Source organism: Corapipo altera, unplaced genomic scaffold, assembly GCF_003945725.1.
Source record: "Corapipo altera isolate COAL_440 unplaced genomic scaffold, ASM394572v1 62, whole genome shotgun sequence".
Taxonomy (NCBI): Eukaryota; Metazoa; Chordata; class Aves; order Passeriformes; family Pipridae; genus Corapipo; species Corapipo altera.
Window position 1 is genome coordinate 8,281,350 of NW_020884894.1, and position 24,138 is coordinate 8,305,487.

At 43.6% G+C, this 24,138-nt stretch overlaps 1 protein-coding gene and 1 long non-coding RNA gene across 3 annotated transcripts in view; one reads left to right on the forward strand and one right to left on the reverse strand.

Moving 5' to 3' along the window:
* Positions 1-17,007, forward strand: part of LOC113948794 — a 92,376-nt gene extending 75,369 nt beyond the window's left edge. Inside the window, exon 4 of one of the 2 annotated variants that reach the window (XR_003528237.1) lies at positions 16,702-17,007. This is a non-coding gene — a long non-coding RNA (uncharacterized LOC113948794). Of the gene's footprint in view, positions 1-2,117; positions 2,209-16,701 lie in introns of those variants that run through there. The other variant, XR_003528235.1, reaches the window with a different exon arrangement.
* Positions 1-19,447, reverse strand: part of CDYL2 (chromodomain Y like 2) — a 58,601-nt gene extending 39,154 nt beyond the window's left edge. The window contains exon 1 of the mRNA XM_027646699.1: positions 19,302-19,447. Coding sequence (XP_027502500.1) covers positions 19,302-19,325 — 24 coding nt within the window. The 5' untranslated portion in view covers positions 19,326-19,447. The remainder of the gene's footprint in view (positions 1-19,301) is intronic.
* Between the last annotated feature and the right edge of the window lie 4,691 nt (positions 19,448-24,138).

Below are 24,138 nucleotides of genomic sequence, written 5' to 3' on the forward strand. Positions count from 1 at the left end.
ACCTCAGCTGCTCCTGGATGCATTTGCAGCAATGATGTGGCAAAGGGCTTTGTTCCACATCCCTCTGTAGAACGGGGCACTATATTTTTATAAATGTAGGGTTTCTGAGATTTATTCCCTACATTTGTCTCCCTGGGATTAGGGTGGTGTATGCTCTTTCCGTGGCACTGTGCCAGTCCCAAACTGGAGCTGTGGAAGGCTGCAGCTGTCTGCCTGTTATTAACTGAGGGTTAGTGCAGGGACCGACACACGTTGGTGCTCCAACACCCAAACTGTTTTCCAGATACTTCATGAATGAAAGTTTAAATTCCCACTTCAGGATAACGAACCTCTGAGTCACATTCAGTCCTAAGATCCCACTTGCAAATGGTTTATGAACTTACAGAAAGGAGTTTTGACTCCTAGGACTCTTACAAATCTCACACCCAATTAAACTAATTCTAATGAGTCAATAATAATCTTCTGCTGTCTTCACTGTCATCCCCAGCACTAACCATACATTCTGGGACAGACATCCAGAGAGGCTGTGGAATATCCACCCTTGGAGATATTCACAACTTGACTCAACAAGACCCTGACTAAACTAATTAAGTTGGTGCTGCCTTAAGCAAAGAGTTGGATCAGATGATCTTCAAAGTCCATTCCAAACTACATTATTCTATGATTCTAAAATACATTTTGCCTATATTTACTAATAATTTATTAATCTTTATGAATTCTTTTCCACTTGGAAAAGCAGCTCCATTTGGAAAACTGAGTTCTATGCAATCTGTGGAAGTGGGTGTGTGAATTGACTCAGTGGAGCTGGGTTTGGATCCACCAGGCAGCTGGAAGGCAGCTTCCCACGAGCAGCTCTGAACTTCCAACTTTCTCTGACCTGGTGCCATCAGAGTTTGTTCCCCTTCAGGTCACACAGCCAGACCCATCTACTCTCTGAGATATACAAAGGAGAGATGGATTGGAGGACCAAGGTCAGCTGCTCACAAGGTTAAAAAGGTTTTCTTAGCCATTAAATAGACATTTTTTAATACTGAGATCCATTGTGAAGTCATTATTCAGTGTATTTTCAGTGTTTGCTAAAAGCAGAACCAGGGATGTGCTAAGCTGGGGTGTGAACACATGACATGCTCCATGTCACAGCTGGATGTTTGCTCTTCATCCAGCAGGAAGGAATTGAAGACAGGGATAAGAAGGCTAAGTTATCATACATTAACCACAAAGACAGGAGGAAATATGCTACTAAAAATATCCTTGTGGTTCCTGTCCCTATCCTGGAGGTTGGTTCTAAGATAGGATGGGATGCTTAGATGGGGCTTCAAAGTCTGTATTTGTGTTTCTGGTCCTCACTACTCAGCCCTTCTCTTCATTTTTATGTGCCTTACCCAAAAAAACACCCTCTCGGTGATTTCAGACCTGGTGCTGAAAATGGGAAAGGTGCATTGAAATAATCTATATGTACAGCAATCTACAAAATGAAAAGATGAAGCAACTGTTTTTGAAGCCTAGTGAGCAACAAAAACCAGGAAAAAATCCCAAGATTAACTCGTGCTTTCTATCTGCATTTAGCACTGGCTCTCACTGCTGGTTCTATCCCATAATTTGGGAATAGATTATTCAGTGTAATGTCCTGAAAAGACCAAGAGGTTCCCAGCATACCTTAGAGGGGTAAGAGATTCATAAGATGAATATATGGGAAAAAGACTACACCTGGATTAAATGGCTCTGGAATAACAGAAGGAATTTCTGATCAACCTTCAAGTGTTCTTTTTTCTCCAAAGAGCAGTTGTGTACAAAGGCACTCACAGAAAAAATATTGCAGAAATACAGAGTAACACCCATGATGGAGGAGTGCTGTATTCTTACAACTGCAGCAAAAATACTGGTAAATATTGGAGAAGTATTACTTTTATTATGCTTGTCAGCTGTGGTCTAATGAAAGAACATAAACCTCACCCTTTTGGAATATTCTGAGGGATAATAATTAATATAATGTATCTAGAACACAATTAAACTTGTTTCTAGATAATAATAACAGTAATAATAACAGTAATAATAATAATAATAATAATAATAATAATAATAATAATAATAATAATACAGGATTTTATGTTTTGAAGATTTCAAGATGGTTAATTCCAAGGAAACAAGAAACTTCAGGTGGACATGGAAGGAAGATTTAAACAAAATGACAGTTTGTCTTCAGAGGATTTCCCTGCAGAGTATGTATTTACCCAATTACCCCTCTGAAATGTTATTTTCCTAGTTACAAAGCACCATGTAAACCTATCCCCCCACATGGATCCTAATGATCCTGGCTATTATTCAGCAGCATAACAGGTGGAGCTCAGAGCAGCGAGCCCTTCCCTTTGATATGCAGCGTGTCATCATGTCTGACTTGTTCTTGAAATTAAATGGTCAGAATATGTTAATCACAACATCCAGTACAGAGTGTCTGTCAGACAAGTGCTAATGATTGCTCAGAGTGCCCCAAAGACAGAGATGTTGGCTTTGCTGGCTGAAAACTCGCTGTTATTCTGGAGCAGACCTTGCCCTTGGCTGCTGATGTCCCAGGCTGGGCACAACATACCCCGTGCAGGGCAGACACGGCACAGGCAGCTCCAAATGCTCCAGGATCTTTACAGCTCTTGCCTTGGTGATGCCATTAATGCAACAATTATAGTCAGGGCAGGTGTTAAAAGGCAGGTTTGCTCCTGTGAATTACTTCTGAACGGAACTGGAGATGTTTTACAACATAAGCATAAATGCCAGGGAGATGACACGGGAAAAACGGATGGAATGGTCTCCAGTTTCTCCTTAAATAGGTGGAAAGAGTCTTCTGAAGGTGACAGCAAGGAAGAGCAGAGTGTCTGAATCACCTGGACATCTCCTACATTTTGCTGGAAATGTTCCTTACTCAGATGAGCACTCTTGAGGTGTGTAATAAATTCCTCTGATGATCATAGAATATAAAATAATTTTTATTCAAGATAATCAGAATGTCTGATATCTTTTGACTGTCAGTTGTTTTAGTGATGTACTTTCTCATGTTTTAGACCCTTCATAATCCCAGACATATCAACAATGGACAGTCCTGTCCAAGTTAATCAATAACCCACTTCAATTTTTTGTAAGGAGCAGAATTGCAATTTATCTTCAACAAAAAAAACCCGACCTCAAGTTGTTTGCTTTTTGTTTTTTAAATGGTAGATATTTAGAGAGCAAAGATATTTTTCAGGCTCTCTTTACCCCACAGTCTGTATTTAAGGATTTTGGTTCTTTTCCTTCTCTAATGCCTGTCTAGTTACAGACTCCTAAGTCAGCAACATGAAATCTAATTATGTAAGTAATTGTGGGCATTGTGCAATGAAGGGCATCCTGTGATAATCTAAATATGCTGTGTGTACAGTGAAAAAGCCTATAATTCTAAAGAAAGAGTCTGAAATTGCTTGTTATTTGTAAGAGCATAAAGTACTGAACATTTCTGCTCCATTAGAGTGATATGCACTTTATAGTTTCTTCACACACTAGAACTCATTCTCCAGCAGTTGGTCACCAGGCCTTTCTCCAAACTATAGATTTTTAACCAGTGTTTAACATACAAAGCTGATAATATCCTGTTCGTCAGATGTTCTGAAAATAATGGGGAAGCAGACTCTGCATGTTTGAGCAGGAGGTTTCCAGCATTTCAGGTGTCTGGTACAGTCTAAAAATGAAAACCACAAAACTATTAAATAATAGTGGCCTTCCTGAGTGAATGACATGTGATAGCACAAACTTTTTTTCCAACGTCACCAAGGTTTTCCTTTTTTTTTGGCAATTGTTTATTCAGTGGCTATAAAACTTTGGGGATGGAGTGTCTTGATAACATTAAAAAACAAATAAGCATAGAATAGAGATCTAGAATAAGTTTGCATCCCAGGGCACTGAAGAAGTACCAATATCACTTCTGTTTAAGAGGAACCCGTTTCCTTTTCACTATGAGGGCCCAGACTTGCTTATTTGTGTGCCATGACATTATTTACAGGCTCACAGAGCCCCAGATTTGAGGCCAGAAGGGGCAATTCCACCCAAGATCCCCATCTTGGGTCACACAGGAACATCCTTCATTCAGCAGTTCTGCACAAGGTCCCAAATTCTGATTCACTGAAACCACACGATGAGAAAATCATTGCATCTTAATTGGAAGTGATTCACAGAAAGTACAGCACTGCTGGGAGTGAATCAAAGTCCTATAAATAAAATGCTATAACCTTAATGTAAAAAGTGCATCTCGACTCTAATTTGTGATGGCAAAACTTCCAGCCACTGGTGCCTTTTATATCTTTTAATTAGTTTCATTTTCCAAACCTTAAATCCTGCAGTGGTCTGCAGCTCCATGAACAGATGGCCTCTGTGTTTCTTTACATTTGGTAAGATTTGGGAGCTAATGGGATGGCTCTGTCTAAAATTTTGTAGCTGCTTTGGAGCCGTATTCTAAAACTTCACCCTAAGTGTTACTGTTCATCGCTTGTGTTTAAAGTTCTAATTCATGTTATTTCATGTAATTTTGAGGGAGAACATTTTTATGAAGTGTGGGACTATAATAACTGCCTTCACCAGATCGATACAAGTAACTTCTTTATTTTATTGTTTAGAAAAACAGTGCACCTCCTTTTAAAAAGGCCCAATTTTGACTAAAGAAAATGGACAAATTAAATGCAAGGAAGATGTGCAGTGTTCAGTTCTGTGCCCCAGTTTTATTCCTGCTATGCAAAAAATTTATTACTTATTGTCTTAAAGCTGTACCCATGTGTTCAGTCACGTGGCCAAAGACAGCAGTTTTCCCTGTGCTATACTGGATCATTTTAAACAACTATATAATTACCCACATGTGTCTACAAACTGCTTTACATCCACATGGATCTGAAACCTTTTGGAAACAGGACAACAACAGCCTCGTTTGTCTGCAAAAGGATCAAATGCTAAATATTTAACTGAATTTATTTAGAGTCATCATACCACCTAAGTGCAAAACCTTAAAAAGAAGTCATCTATGAAAGTTGCACATGCTGTAAAAATTTTAAAAAAAATTTACCTTCCAAAAAAACCTAAAAAATTCAGTGTTTGGGTTTTTTTAAATTCCGCGTCACAAATTAAAAAGTACCAATCAAACAAATTGAAACAGAACACTTTAGGAATGTTCTAAAGCAGGCACATAAAGCATCACTAAAGTGTAAGGAAAGAGTTTAAATACTTTGAGTTAGTGGTTTATATATTGTTTATATTGTGTTTTGTTTTTATACTGAGGGAAGTAAGCGACACTTCTGTGCCCCTGCAGCACTTTTGTGGCCTATATGAAAGTTCCAAAATACAAACTGAGTTAATTTTGAGACCAGGTTTTCTGTGGAGTCAGCTGTGGACACCCTGTCTTAGTAGAAGTCACAAAGCCAAATGCCACTGGTATGTTCTGATATGTTATTCTAACAGTGTATACTCATAGCTGTGCAACAAGCAAGGTCAACTTGGTTAGGTGAAGCTCTGTTTTTCAAGTGACTCTTAAAAAAAAATATTAGTCCTAGGGCTTTTAATTTTCCTGGTATATCTACCATATTTCTCAGCGTTTGCTATTAAAGCACACTAAAATAGTTTTATAAAAGCAATTTTTTTAGTTTGAGTGTTCCGAAGTAGACTGTCCAAGAATAGATAACTTAGAATACACGTCCATTAATAAAATTGTAATGTAGCCAGAAAACAGCTGTGGTAGTACTTTTAAAAGAAAATATACCACTTCATCACCCTGCTTTGCCAAAAGTGAGATAAATGGTGCTGCAATGAGTTTTTCCCTTTGAAGGTCAGTGTCCATGCTGCACATGAAACGAATCCTTGCCATTCCTGCTTCACAAGAACAATATTAACATTCATGAACATTTCAGCTTAAAGCATGTGATGAGTTTGGTTAAGAAAAAAGATGCCAACTCCTCATCTTCTCTGGGTCCTTATTTCATGAAACAAATCAGTTTGTTCCTCTTTGAGGATGGACCTCCTGGAGCTGGGTGAGTGTCTGTGGCCACGGTGACCTGTGGCAGTGGAAGCCCTTTGCAGGACAATGTCTGACCAACCTGATGCTGAAAAACAGCTGCTAAAGCGGGTGAGCTGCTTACCCTGGGCTTGCTGATGCTGCTGAAATTGGTGCAGCCCAGAACTGCTGCAGTTTTTCAGAGCTCTGCAGTGTGTACAAGGCTCAAAGGTCAGCCCGAGAGCGCTGCTTTGCAGGACTGAGAACTCCAGAGAAACTTTCAGTCCTATATAGGATTTATTAAGCTTATTAAAATAACACCCAGTCCTAAATGAGCCACGGCTTTGCTTAGTCTGTGTTGTGGCTCTTGAAACTGGGAGTGTGATTCCCTCACACAATAGCAGTGAGAAGCCACAGATCAGAAGCAGCTGCCCCCGCGTCTGCAGAGGGGAACGAGTTCCCAACAGGCGGCAGTTTCTGTCCCACTCCAGCTACCGGTTTGTCTCTGTCTGAGTCAGAGGCTCAAGGAACCTTCTCAGAAATGGAGCTACAGACTAGTCACTTTAAAAGAAAAATCCCCTCAAAACTGACTGGAAACCAGCCTTGGTTCATCCTGTGCCTCCCTCAGTTAGGCTGTATCTGCCACTGCGAAGCCCTGTTGCGCTGCTGTATAATCAGAGGGGGAATGAAAAGATAGGTCTTGCTATCAGTTCTTCTGTGAGATCTGAGGCTTATCACACAGTTCCTATGCTAACCCTCAGGCTTACTACTCAAGTACTTTCCAAATCTTGAGCAAGTGATATATCAAATACTAAATATCTGTCGGCAATCCCCAGATATCCCCTCGATGCCAGGGAAAGTGTACGTATTTAAATGCACATCCCAAACATACCCTGGTGATTCTCAGTACTAAACAACATCCTCTGTGTCTAACCCACCACTGCCATTACAATGCAACTTTTAAGATGCTTGTCATCTTGGAATGGCTGCCTTTTGGTGGTAACAGGAGCAACAGCAGCTAGACATGAAGTAAGAAAGATGTTTAGAAAAAGTTCTGTTAAAGCTGTTCTGAGCTGCACAAAATCCTAGAATTAGTAAGGGAATCTAGACATTTTACAGAAGTGTTATATTAAGGTAGAATTTAATTCAGTTACCTAAAGGGATTCTGCCTTGTGGCTTGGGTATAAAAAAGCATTAAAAAATATTGTCCTTGGTTTATCACCTGTCCTTTGGACACATATCTGGACTGTAAAAAAATCAAGGGTTGTGTAAATTAAGATATACCAGCAATGCCAACTGCATATCCAAAATAAAAGAGTACTTTACATATCCTGATCAATCAGTAAGCAAGACTTTTTTCCCCTGTATACTAAATAGGCTACAAGAATAGCAGGTAATAGCAGGGGAGGAAAACTGCATCATTCATGGTACAAATTGAAGGTTCAGTTCACATTTAAAGGAGACTTTCCTCTGTCTTGTAAGCAGAGCAGGTTGTCAGTGGTGTTTGACATGAGTGGATGAAGCACAAAAAATCCCAGCAGCACTGCTGCAGAACAATTCAAATCACAGCCCCCAGCAGCCTGTCAGTAAATGGTCACCCTGGGCACACTGCAACACCTGACACTGCTGCTGGATCAGTGGCACTCACTGGAAATGCTCTAAGTGGTCTCATGCCAGGAAGCCAAAGCACAGGATCATCAAACAAAGCAAGAAAAAGATCCATCATCCTTTGTGGTGCTTATGACAGAGCTGGGGACAAGCCATTCCACTGGGAGAAAGAACAGTCTTCCATCAATTCCAGCAATTCCTTGTGCTTCCTGAGGCAGCAAGAGGCAGTTCACAGGAGCTGATGGACCACGAGCAGCAGCCCCTGTGTTGAGTCCCACTGTTCTTCCAGGAAAGCGCGTTCCCTCAGCGCAACGATTGACGAGAACAATGAGAACAGGAATCCAAAGCGTGGCATGTGTACAATGAAAAAAAACAAAGATGTCTTCCTTACAGCTTGGAATTGTTATTGTCTCGATCCACTTGATAAATCCATACAACACACTGTTTGCATAAGCTTCAGTCAGCAGGGAGACATGACAAGGCCACCTTGGCACTCCTGCTTTAATCCATCACCTCGTGCGAGTGCACGGGAAAGGCACTGGGAATCATTTGCTGCTGGTGAAAAGGAGGGGATGAGTCTCCTTCCAGTGGCCTCCAAATGGTCTTTGCTGAGTGAGAACAAGGAGGGAGCAGAGCTCTCTGATCCTCCTTAGCTGCTGTCAGGTCACACAGGCAGCCCGCTCGCTCTGCATTCTGAGGGTGTATTTACACTTCAGCTCCCCTAAAAGCACCAACACATCACTATTATGTTCAAAACACTGCAGCAGGTCCTGAACCACAGCACAGTCAGAGGAAGGAGCTGATCCAAATCCCCCAGGCTCTGAAGACATTGCTCAGCCCTGTGATGCTCAACAATTTTGTTCCGAGAGACCCACGATTCCCACAGTTAATTGATGATCACACTTCTTGACACCAAATAAAATGCAGCATTGGGAAGGCCATAAAAGCAGGCCAAGAGCTCCCCCCTTTTTATTTTCTTAAGAAACATGAGTTTTTCTGTGGGTATAAGGTAAAAGAGATGCTATTTCCCTGGTACATGTAAAAACATTATCGAACACAGCTTTCTCCAGCGTTTCTGTTGCATCTTCTGTGCATCATCAGAGCACAGATTTGGGTGATTTGGGCTTCCACTACACACATAACATTGCCAGACCATAAAGGGAACTTACAGGAACATTCAGTCTTACTAAATTCTACTGCCTGAACTGTCAATTTAATTGCCTGACTCACACTTTGTTTTTACACATAAAGACAGAAAAGTGGTCATTTTGCATTTCCAGTGTAGAAACAAAAAACCCAAACCCAACCAACCAAAGATCATCTCTTCTTCGTTGCTTCTTTCGGTTTCCTGTGACTTTTATCACTGTTTCCATACTTTGATGTGTTTTGCTGACTATACAAACACTTCACACTATCATGTTTTGATCTGCAGCATGGGAACATCAGTCTGTAATAGTGACCACTCTGACAGAACACTGCCAAGTTCTTCATACTCTCTACCACCTCCTTTTCTGACTGTTCTAGTACGTTGGTTCTGACATTTCAGCACAGTAGAAAATTATGAACCAGTGCTAATGTTTAATTACACAAGACTGGAAGCTGTTTTTCAATTGTTCTTGACTTTGGATTGTGAAAAGCTGGAGTTTGTGCAGCGGGACTCTATTACAGACTCTTGCTTCCAGTTACTGCAGTCAAATCACAAAGTTTTAATTGCTCCTCATCAGTCATTATTCCTTCAAGGACTTCCAGGTTATTTCTTCTGGAGTGACATGAAGGCATTTTAGTACATAAATGTAGTTTCCCCTCTAATTCCTAATACTTAACTTGGGATCCAAAGTTTCCATCCTCCTCCCTGCATAGATTTTGATATGTCAGTCACATTCCTATTTAATTTGAAGCTTTGCTGTTATGTTGTACCACTGATGAACTTAAAAGTTTGCTTCTTCCTCTGCTGAGGTAGAGATAAGCTCAATCACTTCTCATCAAAGAAGGTCTCCTCGTGCTGTGTCACCCAAATTCCCACATTCCCCTTTGCACTGCACTCTGCTATTCCTCCCTTACATTAATCACCAAAACACTCTGGGATCAACATCTTTGCAGTTTGTCTCAGAACACATTTACAAGCCCTGCAAGCATTACTCTGCATTTTCCTTCTATGTGAACCACACTTGTGTTTCTCCAGCACCTTTCCCGTCACGTTTCCTGGGCTGAAACACCTGAAACCTGTCACAAAAAAATTCTAGAAGACAAATGCATCAGGTTTATTAATGTGATTTCATATTTTGTAAAAGTCAGTCCCTTCACCAGAAAGGGAAATGATTTAATGGCTTCAAAAATATTATCAGAGCAAATTTCAACTGCATGATGTTTAAAGGGAAGTCCATTAGTATAATCAAATAAATTTTACAAAGTAGTCTTTTAAAAAATTACTTTATTTTGTAAGATCTCTCTTATTACTAGGAAAAATAAGATACATGAGCAACACTCTCTCCTTTGTTTCAGTGACTGCCAAGTGATGCTACAAAAAAGTTCACTGTGTGAAAGAATTTGACAGGTTGAGTAGGTCAGTTAGAAATTAGACTGTTTATATTTTGGTATATTGGTAATCACCATTTCTGGAAAAAAAATTCAACCCAATACCAGAACAAGTTGATGGGTTTGTTCATAGTTAGTGGCTTTTTGATGCCTATTCAGGTAAGGTAGACTGACAAACCTGTACAGCCTGGGAAGAGCATCTGAAGCCATAAATACGGGAAAGTTGTGGATAAACCCTTTTAGATGCTGAAATGCTTTTCTCATAGAAGAAAGATGATTTTATTAATCAGAAACTTCTTATTCCATTAATGTAACTTTCCAATAACACTGACTCCATCATTTGCCTCATTCTATGCGTTTACTGGAATGTTTTCTAGTTTATCTTCCATTCTCATTACATATGTTTGATTTAATGTTACTTCATCACCTTCTCCCTTCTTCTACTCTTTTCTGCTTCTACCACCTGTTGCATTTTGTCAGGAGTCTGGAACAGGCTGCCCAGGGCAGTGGTGGAATCACCATCCCTGGAAATGTTCAAAAGGTGTGTGGATGTGGCACTTGGGGACGTGGGTTAGGGGTGAACACGGTGGTGCTGGTTCATGGTTGGACTCGATAACCTTAAAAGTCTTTTCCAACCTAAATGATTCCATGATTCTAAATCTGGGCTGTGAGAGCTCTAAACCAGAAGCTGATGTTTTTCTGTATCAGAAACAGAACCCACTATTCTGATTAGTCCTTTGCTTTGCAAAGATATTAATTGACAAGGATTAGGAATTAGAACACCAGAATACAACTTGCAAGGCAAGTGTTTGTGGTCTCTGCAGACCGTATCAACACCTCAGTCAATAACTATGTTTGTTTAATGACTGTGGTAAGTACAAAACTAAGAACTGCCATACGAGGTCAGACTAAATGTCCACTTAGCTCAACGTGTTGTATATTCTATAGGAATTAGGACTGGGTGCTTAGGAAAGAACATCTGTAGAGTAAGGGCTGCCCTTGCTCTGCTCTCCTAGCTTCTGTGATCAGCAGTTTAAAGACTGGTTTGTGCTGAAAGATGTCCTGAAAGGGATCAATCCTCCTGTTTTACCATTCTTTGAAACCATTTACAGTTCTGATTTCCATAACATCCCATGGCAATGAGTTCCAAAATTTAAATACTGTGGAGTACTCCCTTTGTGTCAGTCCCCTCATCATTTCCTTGGCCTTGGATCTTCTCTTGTGCAATGAGAAATAGCATAATAACTAAACATCCCCCATTTGTCTTTTCCATACCATTCCTACCTTCCTCAATCACTTCTTTTCCCATCCAGAAAGTTGTCCCAAGGTATCTTCACTGACAGCCACTCCTCCTGTGAACACCCTGATGGCCCTTCTCTGCATTACTGTCAGCTCTGTGTTCTCCTTGCAGTGGGTACAGCACTGCACAGGTGGAAGCACAATATTCCCCAGGAACATGAGGATGATCATCTTCTCTTTCATTCTCAAATACTTTCTTACTAACACCTAAACTTGTGCTTGCCTGAGGTTTTACTCTGACAAGCTGTAGTCTGGTCCCATGGACCAGACACCCCCCAGGAGCTGGAACCCCTTTTCTGGTTCAGTGTCACTGGGAGGGAGTTTGGTCACTGCTCTCCAAGACAGTGCTGGGATGCAAACAGAGGTGTGGGGACTGGGGATCACAGGGAGATCCACTTCAAAAGCATGCACCCGATCCAAATTAAAACACGAATGGGGACACACCCAGAAACTTTCCACAAAGATTCCAAGATTTCTCCAGAATAGTAACAGATTCTTCAGGGCTTATTTTTATGCATGTATAATCAGGATTATTTTTCCTTTGATCATTAGCTTGCATTTATAAACACTGAATTTCAGCTGCTGTCACCCAGCTCTTCATTGTCAACCTTTGTCTTGACAAGTATAATAATAATCTATGAATTATCAAGAGTAATAGTGATTATTTTCAAATAATTGATGCTTCTGTTGTACAACATGGGCCCTAATACTGATATTTGGAAACTCTTTTCATAGACACCCTCTCTGTGAACCAGGTAAGAGATGACCAACTCTTCTGGACCACACCTTGGTGTCATTACCAGCTCTCCTGTAGGGTTTTACAATAAGGTTTTTTGAAAAAACACACCAGCCAGAGCCATTCTTATCCAGACACTGACCAAGAGTGCTGTGAGATGTGCTGTCCTTTAGAAATGTTAACTCTTGTACAAACAAGACACATGTTCCCATGAATCTGCTGATTCCATTTCTCCTGGGAGGTGCAATGGATCTCAGACTTACTGCTGTGATGAGCACATTTAAGTGATTACTTTACTATAAGATGATTTCACAAAACCCCCCCAAAATATAAATAAATGCGGTGAAGAAAATATGGAAGAAAATATCCTCATTGTTCCTGTTTCGCTCCTCTTAAAGAACGGGCTGCAAATTTTGGGGGTAGACTGGGAGAAATCTAGCAAAGCCCAGGTGGGGCAACTGCTTTTTTCCAACAAAGTGTCTTTCTGACAGATGTTTTCAATGCTGGTTTTGTTTTAGCGTGTTGTTGTAGACTGTTGCTCACACTGCCACTCTTTACCATTTTGTAAGAGTCAACCTATTTCCTTTTTTTTGGTGAGCCACAAGAAGAATAATCATTCTTTCCTACCCAGGTCAACTATATTGACTTCTTGTGAAAGTTTTTAGACACCTAATAGATTGGCAACAATATTTTATATCAGGGCTCATCAGGAGATAATATTAAAATAGTATTGTAATCTACATTTTCTCTATGTAGCATAAGAAAATAGACTGAAGTGTATTTGCAATATTACCAGTGCAAAGTTTTGATAATAAACAAAGAGTGTGACATAATTATTCAACAGGCCAAAACGATGAACTTCCTTCTGTCAAAATGAGAATATTTGTATTTTCATGAATGTAAAGAAAGCCAGAATTCACATATCCCACCACCAGTTGCCCTGCATTGTAAACGTTTCACTTCAGTGATATTGTTCTAAATAGTTTGAATGCAAGGGACATTTAACTATTTAGTTAACTTTTTTTGCCAGTGTCAGGATGTCACTGCCATAAAATGTGCTGCAGAAAGTGTCTGAAAAATATATGGATAAGAAAGAACAACAAAAAGGGATTGCACTGATGAAAATGTACAGAGCCAAGAAACTCTAATGCTGCTAAAAGTCAAATGAATGGACAAAGAAATGCTATTTACAGCATAGCTGGCCATCACAAGTACTCCATTGATTTAAAAAAAATAATTAGCCCGTTTCTTTCAATATTAGACCACGTTTAAATTTTGCCATTATTTGAAATGTCCCTAAATATTTTAACTTTCACAAGCAATTACTAAACAATGGGTTTGTTGCTGGATTTGAATTTTGAATCAAAGACCAGCCCAAAGTAAAGCACCGGATTTGTCATTCAGAAAGTGTTACAAAAAAATGATGTCATTTTAACCTTTGAATAGTTCTCAGCACTGAACCTGGACACTGAAGGGAAGCACGTTCAGTTCAGTGGCTTTGGTGGTGTCTTCACTGCAAATGTTGAGGCTTTCAGGAGGGACAGGGTTTATTTTCAGAGTCCCTCCCAAGCCAGGAGTACACTTATGCCATGTACCTTGAAGGAAACTACACTTGATCCAGATAAAACACTTTATCAAGATTGTAACAAGAAATCAATTGGTTTTCAGGGCCCCAAAATATGCCCAGCAGTTTACAATGTAATGAGGAAGTTGGACCCGTGGTAACAGAGTGACGCTGTAGGTAAACAAGACAGTCATTATGTGCATTGTAATGTTCCATACGAGGCTCAGCACTGGAATTTCTGAGGCAGATAATGAATATTACCAGAGTTATCCAGTTACACTTCAGAACCTCACTCAGTATCTTTCATTTAGAGAACTCCAGGACCTGAGCAGAAGGGACCTCGGGTTAGCTCGTTGTTACTGGCAACAAAATTTCTAGACTTCCACCAACCCAGGGCAATGCTGCTCAGAAGTGACCTGACTCTGAGGACAGTTGTCTTTAAATACTGATTTTGAGAACAGATCAATGATAACATATAAATAGCTGAGACATCAAAACAGTTGTTAGTAAAGCCTTTCCACTAAAAAAATAAGGTGTTACTTACAGGTACTTAGAGCTGGAGAGCCCCAGCCCAGTATTACTGAAACCAGCACTGCACCCACAGCTTGCCAAGGTACAGAAGCAGTAGGTGCTTAACTGTTCTAGATTCCCCAGATCCTACTTGGTGCCACTGTTCTCTGCTTGTGGAATCAAGTCTTGTTCCTTCATCATGGAACAGTTATATCAATAAAGAGCTTGATTTGAGACATATTAATAATTTACTTAAATACACCATCTTCTTGCAAGTCACCTCTGTCTTAGAAAACGCACGTGTGAAATAATTAAAAAAAACAGATTTCTGCTTTTCATTTCAATCAGCAGATTTAAGTCTCTGTCTCTGCTAAAAAGTGACTCCATTGAAAGAGATGCAAGATGGAAAGCCACAATTCTCCAAAACTTGCATTTTCTCACTTTGTAAAGCAAAGATGCTTTTCTAAACCCTGCATCTGCAACCCAAACCTTGCATCCAAAAGCTCAACCCTGCTCTCTCCCACTTGCAGGTCTCCACATGTTGTGAGGCTTCAGCAGCCCAAACAGTGCCATTATTATCTTCAAGTTTTGACTTTGCTGGTACCTGAGTGCAGGTATAAATGGGAGATGTTGCAATTATCTGGAAGTACATTATCTTTCTGGTGGATCAGGTGAGCTGAAATAAACTGCAGCTTGTTCTTACAGTGCTGCATAAACAGAACTAAGATTGGATTGAAACCTGTCACTGGTGGAGAAGCTCCTGTCCTTGGGTGTTGTATCATTTCAGTGAGAAGATGCCAGTTTTTAAATTGCCACTTTTTCACTTTAAAGCAAACACCCCTGGGTTTATTATTGTGATCCACAAACACATGCATGTGACAGTCCCCTTCAGAGATTCAGCTATAATCTTTAGATCAATTACCAAAGATGTTGTAACACAATCTGACACAAGGTAAAATATGACTTTAGATTTCAACATCATCACCCCTGAAAGTCTAAGTGTGTTCATTGTATACAAGTCCCCAAAATATTATATATAAAAAAAGTCAGCTTGAGGAGCATCTCTGTGATACTGATACTGATTCACATACTCATCAATAAAGGGGGGGGGGGGGGGGGGTTATTGCAGTAAACAGGATGCTCTGGGTTAGGAAAAATAAAGTTAGGGGCACTGTTCCTATGGAGTTTTTCCCCCTCTAAAGCCATCTCATGGACTTGTAATACCAGAGTCTCTGTGAGAGAACTGTCGGGGTTTTGATAATGTGACAACTAAATTGTACATGGAAAATACAAAATGTTATTTCAAGTTACTGAGAACTTTAATGTGAATCAACCAACTTGGTATTTAAGAGTAAATACATTTCCCTTTCTGTTGGTTACCAAACTGAATGAGGATCTCCTATCAATGCATCCAACAGTGTATGTGAATCACAAGGCAAACCAAGGCTGCCTTGCTGAAGGCCACTGTGAATACCCTTTTGTCAGTCCTTTATTTTCAGACTGTTATTTCTAAGGAACATGCATCATAGGTCTTTAATATTTAACAGGTCACCTCTTATAAGGAAAAGCAAGGAAAAAAAAAAAAAAGGGAGTATTCCATGACACTTTCACCTACTCATAAAAGCTTGGAGTCATAAGCACATGGAAGTGAAGCAAAGCCAAACCAGCATTTCATACAGCCTGAGAATTACACTAAAGCATACACAGCATTCCTTACTGTTAAAGGGAAAAAATGCACTTAGAAAACGTCAAAACTAACACCTACATTTCACCATATAATGGAATAACTCGCTTTTGCTGTAAAGTGTCTTGGTTCTAATACACAGCTCTAGAACTGAACTACCAGTAAACACAGAACTCCCAAGGGGTGTTCTCTTGCTTCCAGAATAAATCAGTACCTGTTTCACAGTCCAAACCCAAATGTAACAGGGTTTTTTTCAGGTGAGTAGATGCCATTTCTAAACAGAAAAAGGCACCTAGTCAAACAAACACTGAGGTTGTTTTGCCTGTGATCTTATTTTGCTTCATTATAAAGGCAGTAATTGAATTTATCTCTAAGTTTAAAAGGTTGAAAAGCCTTTTAAAATAACAAGACAGTAGAAAATGAATTGACTGACAAGATAAATATGCACATCTATTTCCAAAACTTAAAAAAATTATAAAAGTTTCTTGAGTGCCACCAAAATATGAGAGGCTTGTATAGGTAATGTACACACTGTACTCCTTCATGTGCTTTATCACAGCTCCTAGATCGTGACTGGCTTTAACAAAAATGATTTTGCAGTCAGGATTAAATACTTCAAATTGCAGAGTTAATTATTGTCTTATTTGCTGAAGTTCAGTAAGAATCCTTGAAGGACTTGGATATTACTAAGGAGTCAAAATGGAATCAGAAGTGCAATATATCTTTGGAATTGACACGATAAGACCCAAATTATTTATTTCCACCCACAGCCCCAAATTATTTCAAGGTAAACTCCTGGAACTGTTTGATGGTCATCCTGTGATCCATGTAATGTTCTACTAGTTCAGGAGGGCAGAGAAGAATGATGTGTCCGAGCAAGAACTTGGACTCCTCTGAAGGCACAAAGCTCTTCATCTTATGTGCAACCTGGTGTGGGACATCCCAGCTCTAAGAGCTTCCTTCTAATAAATCCCCTTGATTGCAGTTGGTTTTCTGGGAAGAAGCAGGGAGGCAAAGCTGAGTGGATTTTTAAATGAAGCCACTACCAATTGCTATCCATTAGACCTACAAACTCTTCAGCTTTCTAGACATTTCTTCCGACCTCTGTCATGGAGAACTTCACCGTGAGGACGCAAAATGCAGAGGGATTGACAACCAAAGCCCCGCATGTACTTTTTCCCACACGTCCAACCCGTAGATGAAGATTTTACACCACGAGCAGTTGAGAAGGTCATATTCCAAACACCTCACATGACAAAGAATGAACAGCCACACTTCTTCCACTTACCTGTTCTGGTGGAGACAAGTCTTCCATATTGTACAATGATAAGCAAAAGTAGCTCAAATGGAGTAACAAAGAAAGGAAGTGATTCAGAGGCTTTGAACCACGGGACCAACAATTCACATCCATCCACGCAAACGCCGGCGAAGTGACTGGGCCTAACACTGGCTGCAAACTGGGCTGTGTGTTCCCTCACAGAACACCTACACACCAGGTTACTCCTGGAGCAACCTCTCTGGGATGCCACACAGTGGTACTCAGTGCACAGCCCACGACCAACAGCCAAACGTCACCGTCTCGTGACGCAAAGATCAGAAACAGCCGAATTTTTTAACGACGAGTCAGAGCTAAACCAGCACGGCCACCATTAGTGTGAGACATACCAGCTTTATTTCCTTCTAGAACTAATCCAAACACCTGAAGAAAACTCGGACAACACCAGGCAAAGATCCTCCATGCATCCCAGAAACTACTCATTCTAAAGTTGTGTTGCTAACTTTTTTGTGTCAAAGTTGTTCTTCACAGAACTCCCACTGGCTATTCCAGAGTTGCAACAGCAACACAGGTGACATGCAACATCCTTAAAATTACAAAGTTAAATGGCAGATACCACAAAATGGAGAGAAAAACACCAATGGTACTATTCAGATCATCATGTACGTCCAATAATTTAACACCATGGAGGAGAGCTGAAGTGCTGTTCACTTCAGAGGAGGTCTGTCACACACAGCAAAATACAGTCCTAGTAGAGCAATGTCATCCCTTAACTATGACCTCTGTCAAAGACTTTGAAAGACAATGAAAGTAAAAACTGCCTACGTCAAACCTCTCAGATCCTTGACGTCTTGCTCCTGAGACCCTACAGTTGATCATCAAGATCATCAAACGCAGAGTTAGTCCAACCAAGTCCAACCAACCACAGCAGAAGCTCCACACCCAAGCACACCCTGATGGTTGAGCAGTGCCTATCACTGGCACACAGCTCCAACTGGAAGGTGATGGTTTCAGTCCTAGCCCTTAAACTGTGCTCTCCAGAGAACCACAACACAAACGGCCATTTCACCAGGAAACACCAGGAGCCTGAGGAGGTGCTCCAGACCAAGAAGTGTAGGACATCCAGTCACATTTGGTGTCTTTAGATGGTAGACTTCCACCCTGGTTCCACTTACTGGAACAGGATATTTCAAACCACCAGGTCCAGTCTGCCTTATTTCTAATTTCAGCTTTCTCCCTTCTTCTTCTTCTTCTCCGGCATGGCAAGAGCGGCTAGACCCGTTCTCAGTTGGGGCATTACAACTGGGCGCCAGAGGTCAAAATTCGTCAGGGTCTCCGGCCCCTCGTCCCCTCCCTGCCCCGAGCCGGCGGGGCCGATGGTGCCCCGGCGCTGTGGCCGCGGCCGGGGGGCAGCGCCCGGCGGGCTGGGCTGGGGGGCCCGGGGGCAGCCGCCCGCCCCTTCCGCAGCCCGGGCCGCCCGGAGCGGGGCCCCCGCCAAACTTTGCGGCCCGCGGGGAGCCCGGGCCCGGCCCGGCCGCCGCCCCCGCCACCCCCGCAGCACCCCCGGCAGGAGGTGAAGCAACCTGGCGCCGGCTCCTGCACTTTGCACAGCGGGCGCAGAGCCGCCTCCATCCCTGCGCCTCCCGGCAGCGCTAAGGCGCATTTTTTCGCACTAATCTGCACATTCAGCACGTCCAGAGCGCCTATGACTTTACCTGGACTTTCTCCACTCTCCGGGCTCATCACACCGCGATCGCCTCCCCATCCTACCGCTAACTCTCGCTCTCCTTCACTCCTTCCTCCTTCCCTCTTGCAAGGCCTGCTAAGATCAAGCCCGATGGAAAGTAGAGAGAGAAAGAGAAAGAGAGAGGCAGCGGGAAGGGAGGGGAGCCGCTCCATCCCTCCCTGCCCCCCCCCCCGGGCACACACGCCAGCCCTTTTCCCCCCACCCCAGCCCTTCCCTCGGCGATTTCCTCCGCTCTTCGGCAACTACGAGGGCTCGGCGGAGCGGCTCCGAACGCGCCCCCGCTGCCCCCGGCGGCGCCCCGGCCGGCGCCCCCCCCCGCCGCCCGCCCGCCCCGCGGCCCCCGCTACCTCGTAAAGGTCCCCCGAAGCCATGCTGGGGTGCGGGACCGGGCTCCTCCGCGCCGTCTCCCTCTCTCCACCTCTCCCGCTCCCCCACTCGCTCTCTCTGTTGAGTAAACTGTGTTTTGCAGAATGACAGGCTTTGGGGCTGGCTGTGCGCAGAATCAGAGGCGAGGAGAGCGGAGAGGCAGGCGGCGGGGCTGGCGTAACCAGCAGCAGCAGCAGCAGCAGCAGCAGCTCGGGCGCACAGCGCCGGGAGCCGCGTCTCCCCCGCGGCGGCGGGGCCGGCGCCCCCCGCCCTCCCCTCACACCCCGCCCGCCGCCGCCGCCGCCTCCCGCCCCGGGCGGGGACCGGGACCGGGACGGCTCCCCCCCTGCGCCCTCCCTCCGGCAGGGAAAGTCCCCGGGCCGCTCTGACGGCGGCCTCCTCTGCCCCCCCCCCCCCCCTCCGCCTTCTTCCCCCCGCCCCCCCCGCCTCAAAACTCTTTCCGCGGCCAAAATAAATAAATAAAAAAATTATAATTTAAAAAGAATAAAAAATAGAGGGGCGGGGAGGGGGGTATGGGGGGGGGGGGGGCGAGGAGCGGGCGCTTGTCGGGGAGGGCCGCGCCGCCCGCCCAAGGTCACCACGGGGAGAGTCGGGCGCGGGGCCTCGGGCGGCCCTGCCGGCACCTTCCCGCCCCCTCGGCGCCGCATGGCCGCCCCACCCGGCCCGGCCGTCGCCGAGGGGACGGCGGGGCCGGGAGCCCCCCGAGGAGGGGCGGCCCGGGGAGGGGCGGCAGCTGTCGCCCCCCGCTCCCCGCCGGGCACAGCGGTGCCTCTCCCGCGCCCCCTCAGCCATTCTGCGGGTTCTCCCGCCCGCCCCGGCTGATGGAAGCCACGGGCCGCCCGCCACCTGCCCCCCACGTGGAGGCGGCAGCCGGCGGTTTGAAGCGGCTGAGGGACGTCAGGTGGCGCGAAGCCATCGGCCATCGACACTTTGGAGCCGTCTGGGTCGTTTGTCTGCGGGAAAACGCTGCCCCACGGCCACCGGCTCCTCGCGGTGCAGTGCGGCGGTCCCCGCGCTCAGGAGCAGCGTGTGCCGGAGGTGCTGAGCGGGCCGGGCTGCACCTGGACCCACCCCAGGCCCTTGTCCGCCATCACCGCAGAGCTCAGAGCTCCTCCTGCGCCAGGAACCCCCGTGAGGAGCTTGGCTTATCTCACACCAACTCCATCAGTGGCGTGAGTCTGGACATATTCCGGAACCATCTGGATGCGATCCTGTGCTTGAGCGGGGATGACCCGCTGTGGTCCCTTCCGACCTGCCCGGTTCTGTGCTTCTGTGAAGAAGAACAAACTCGTGGTGAGGGGAAGCCCTGCTTTTCGTCAGTGGTGGAATCTTCAGGAGGCAGGGACTCGTGTGTGGCAATGACCCCTGAGCATCATGCCCTGGGCACTGTGAAGCCAAGGGCTGTTCCCTGTGGAGGCTCATGAGCATCGCGTCGTGTTCCTTCAGCTTCACACTGTGCTGAGCGTGTTTCTCCAGCTAAAGGCTGAGCGTCATCTCGATATTTTATAGGAAAGCACACCATGAGGGTGTGCTCTGAACAGCCCTTCACACCTTGGCTCCATAGCCAGCCTGCTCCAGTTGTCACTGGATTTTGCCCTCATGTTCTCAGCTCACAGCAGACCTGTGGTAGCCATTCCCTGGAGCCTTGGGAGCACTGGTGGATACTCCGTGGTCTGGTTTTGCCGTAGTCGTGGCTTTTGTTCATCTTCATTCTGTTGGCATTTTTCATCTCTGGATTTCAGTCCCTTGCATGCTGCTGCACTCCGTGTGAATATGGGAATTGGCACTGCCCAGACTGTTCCCCGAGCGCAGGTTGGAGATGGTTATTGAGGATGATAAGGTAAGCCTCGACATGGTTAATAAATGTCGCTTGTATCGAGTGCTGAAATATTTCTGAAATTTCATTTATCACCAGAAATCCTGGTGTGGTTCTAGTGGGGTGAAGCCAAAGACTCTCCTGACTGAGAGGTTTCCTGTGTAAAATATCAATATTGGGTATTTTGAACGTTGTCACTTTTTATCATGAAAGTAGGAAATCACACTTGCACATCCAGCTCTTGGTTGACCTCGTCTCCTGAACTGTGAATATTACCTCTGGTGATTATGAACTTGCCAGCTAACCAGCTTAGTATTGACTTAGAATTCAATAAAAACTATCTAATGATAGTTTGGAGCTCGAAGATGTTTATGGTTTGTGTGGTCTGAGGGGGGGTGTGTGATAATGTTGAACTCCTAAGGACAAGCCACATAAAACATAACTAGTTGCTTGTCTTGACTATAGTAACTGGAGGGTTGTTCTCTGCTTTCCAATTTGCCAGCAATATTTGGATTTTTGGGATTTGACATTTGAAGAGTAAAATGTTGAAAAGATTAAGAAATACTGTAAACCACCCCTGCCTAGTAATTCCAATAATTAGTGCAGCAAATACTTCTTAATTGCCAAGCAATGCATTACTTCGTAATCACACCCCATGGTTTCTCCTTGATAAATCAATTATTTTGTCTTATTGTAAAGTGACTTCTATTGTTTATGGTAGTGAATCAGCTCATTGAGGAAAACATAAGAATACATCCATCCATAAGTAGATATTTTAATACATTTCTCTTCAAAGTTTGCTTTATTACAACTGCATTTTGCTGCTTTCCACAGCAGTAAACAAAATGGCAGTGAGAGCCAGTGAGTCATTTTTCAGATGCATCCTGAAATATTCCTTCTCCTAAACTGTTGGCCATCTTCGTAGTATCAACTCTCTCCAAAGGTGTCTTGAATGAATTCAAAAAAACTCCCTTCCCAAGCTGTGGAAGAATATACATCTTTTATTTTGAGACAGGTCTAATAATCAGACTGTTCTTTCTGGGCTTCACTGTTCCTCTGCTCCCAGGCAGCTGAAGTGAGACCCACTCACCCTGCACCATATTGGAAGAAATCTCCACGACCTGGTCCTGTGTTTGAAGCAATTACATTTACATTGTACAGTGTTTAGATCACTGTAACATTGTCAATACTGTTGCTGCAAGATTTACAAGCCAAACAAATTGTAGCTTGGAAGTTTTGAAAGGATGAATGCTTTAGTGAATACTTTGAAGAGGGGAAACATCTTTTTCCTGATTACTCACTCCTCGTTTTGGAGTGCACAGTCCCTTGGGATTCGGTGATGTGTGAGTCAACAGTGAGGAGCAGAAAGAGGACTTCTGCCATTGTCAGACCCAGAAAACGTTGATTGTGGTTTCAGTGTATTTCCCTGTCATTTAGCAGAAAACAAAGTTTTAAATTTTAAAAAAATTCAAGTGACCTTCATTTGCTCAGCAGGTCTTTATTGTTTTCTAGACAGGGCATGTGGTATCCCTCTGAGTCTTGTGGAAAAAAATAGACATACTTGAACTTATTACCATTTTTTTTTTTAGGGTTTTTGATAATAGGTTTTCTGGAAATACACATTTCCCAATTTTATTTGCCTTTAAATGGAAATATCTGTACTCTGAAATGAAATTGCAGCAAAATCCAGATTGTTGATCAAATTGCAAACTCTAAACTGAATGTTTTCCCTAAATATGTGATTATTCATTACTCTTATTGTTTCACTGCCTTCTCCTGTTTCCCGTCCCAAGAGAGCAGTGCAGGCAAGGGAGGCATTCCAAGCGTGATACGTCACACTCCAGCACTTCTTTGGATTTGGTGGATGCTCTGGTTTCCACTACTTTAATTACAGGAATTATCTCTCGGTCTGAATAAACTTAAACCCCAAAAGTATTCTATTTCAGAAAGCAAAAGTGCTGTTGGCATGGCTGGGCCATCGATTTGGGATTGATTGTTTAGTCAATCAGTGCAGGGCTGTACAAACAGTGTGGGCACTGCACAGTCCATGAGCCAGTTCCCCCAAGGAGGGGATTTGCATCTGGCAACAGGGTTGCCCTGAGGGGTGGTGGTGTCTCCTGAGGAGGAAGCAGAATGATGGGAAAGAATAATCTGGAAAATGAAGAAATGGAGAGGCTTCCTGTGCCAGGGTGCTTAGGACAAGAGGGGACGGTCTTAAGCTCTGCCAGGGGAGGTTTAAACTGGATGTTAGGAAGAAGTTTTTCATGGAGAGAGTAATCAGGCATTGGAATGGCTGCCCAGGGAGGGGGTGGAGTCACCCTCCCTACAGGTGTTTAAGATGAGACTGGATGTGGCATCAGTGCCATGGTCTGGGAACCACGGTGGGGTTGGAGCAAGGGTTGGACTTGATGATCTCGGAGGTCTTTTCCAACTCGGTTGATTCTGTGATTCTAAGGTATGAAAATTAAATGAGAGCAGGGTGAAAACAAGGCATGAGTGAAGGACAAGGAACCAAAGGTGAATGCAAGGAGGAAGCTTTGGCTATGTGAAGAGGGGGAGGCAAAGGGAATATTTTAGCAGCAACAACTGAAGGCAAAGCAGGGAACAAAGTAGCAAGATGTCTGTTGCCAACCCAAGAAGGGAGGATGACCAGAACGTGGAAAAAGTCAGTGAGGGTGAAAATGAAAGAAGGAGTTTTAGTGAGTTCATAGAAGAAGAGATGACAGGAAATGGTGAGTGGCTGCAGCAGGAAGAGGAGAGTCACTTATGACTCCACTGTTCTGTCTGGGTGATGGGCAGGATCATGGATTTCCAGGGCTTGGTACCATGATGGCTCCATACTCCCCTGTTAGGTCTGAGGGAGTGCTGGGATACCCCAGGAAGCTTGTCACAAAAATGATCCATGAGGTGAAGTCAAATAGGAGCTGCAGAACAAGAGGAGGATGTCCTTGACATACACACAAAATCTGAAAATTAGAGAT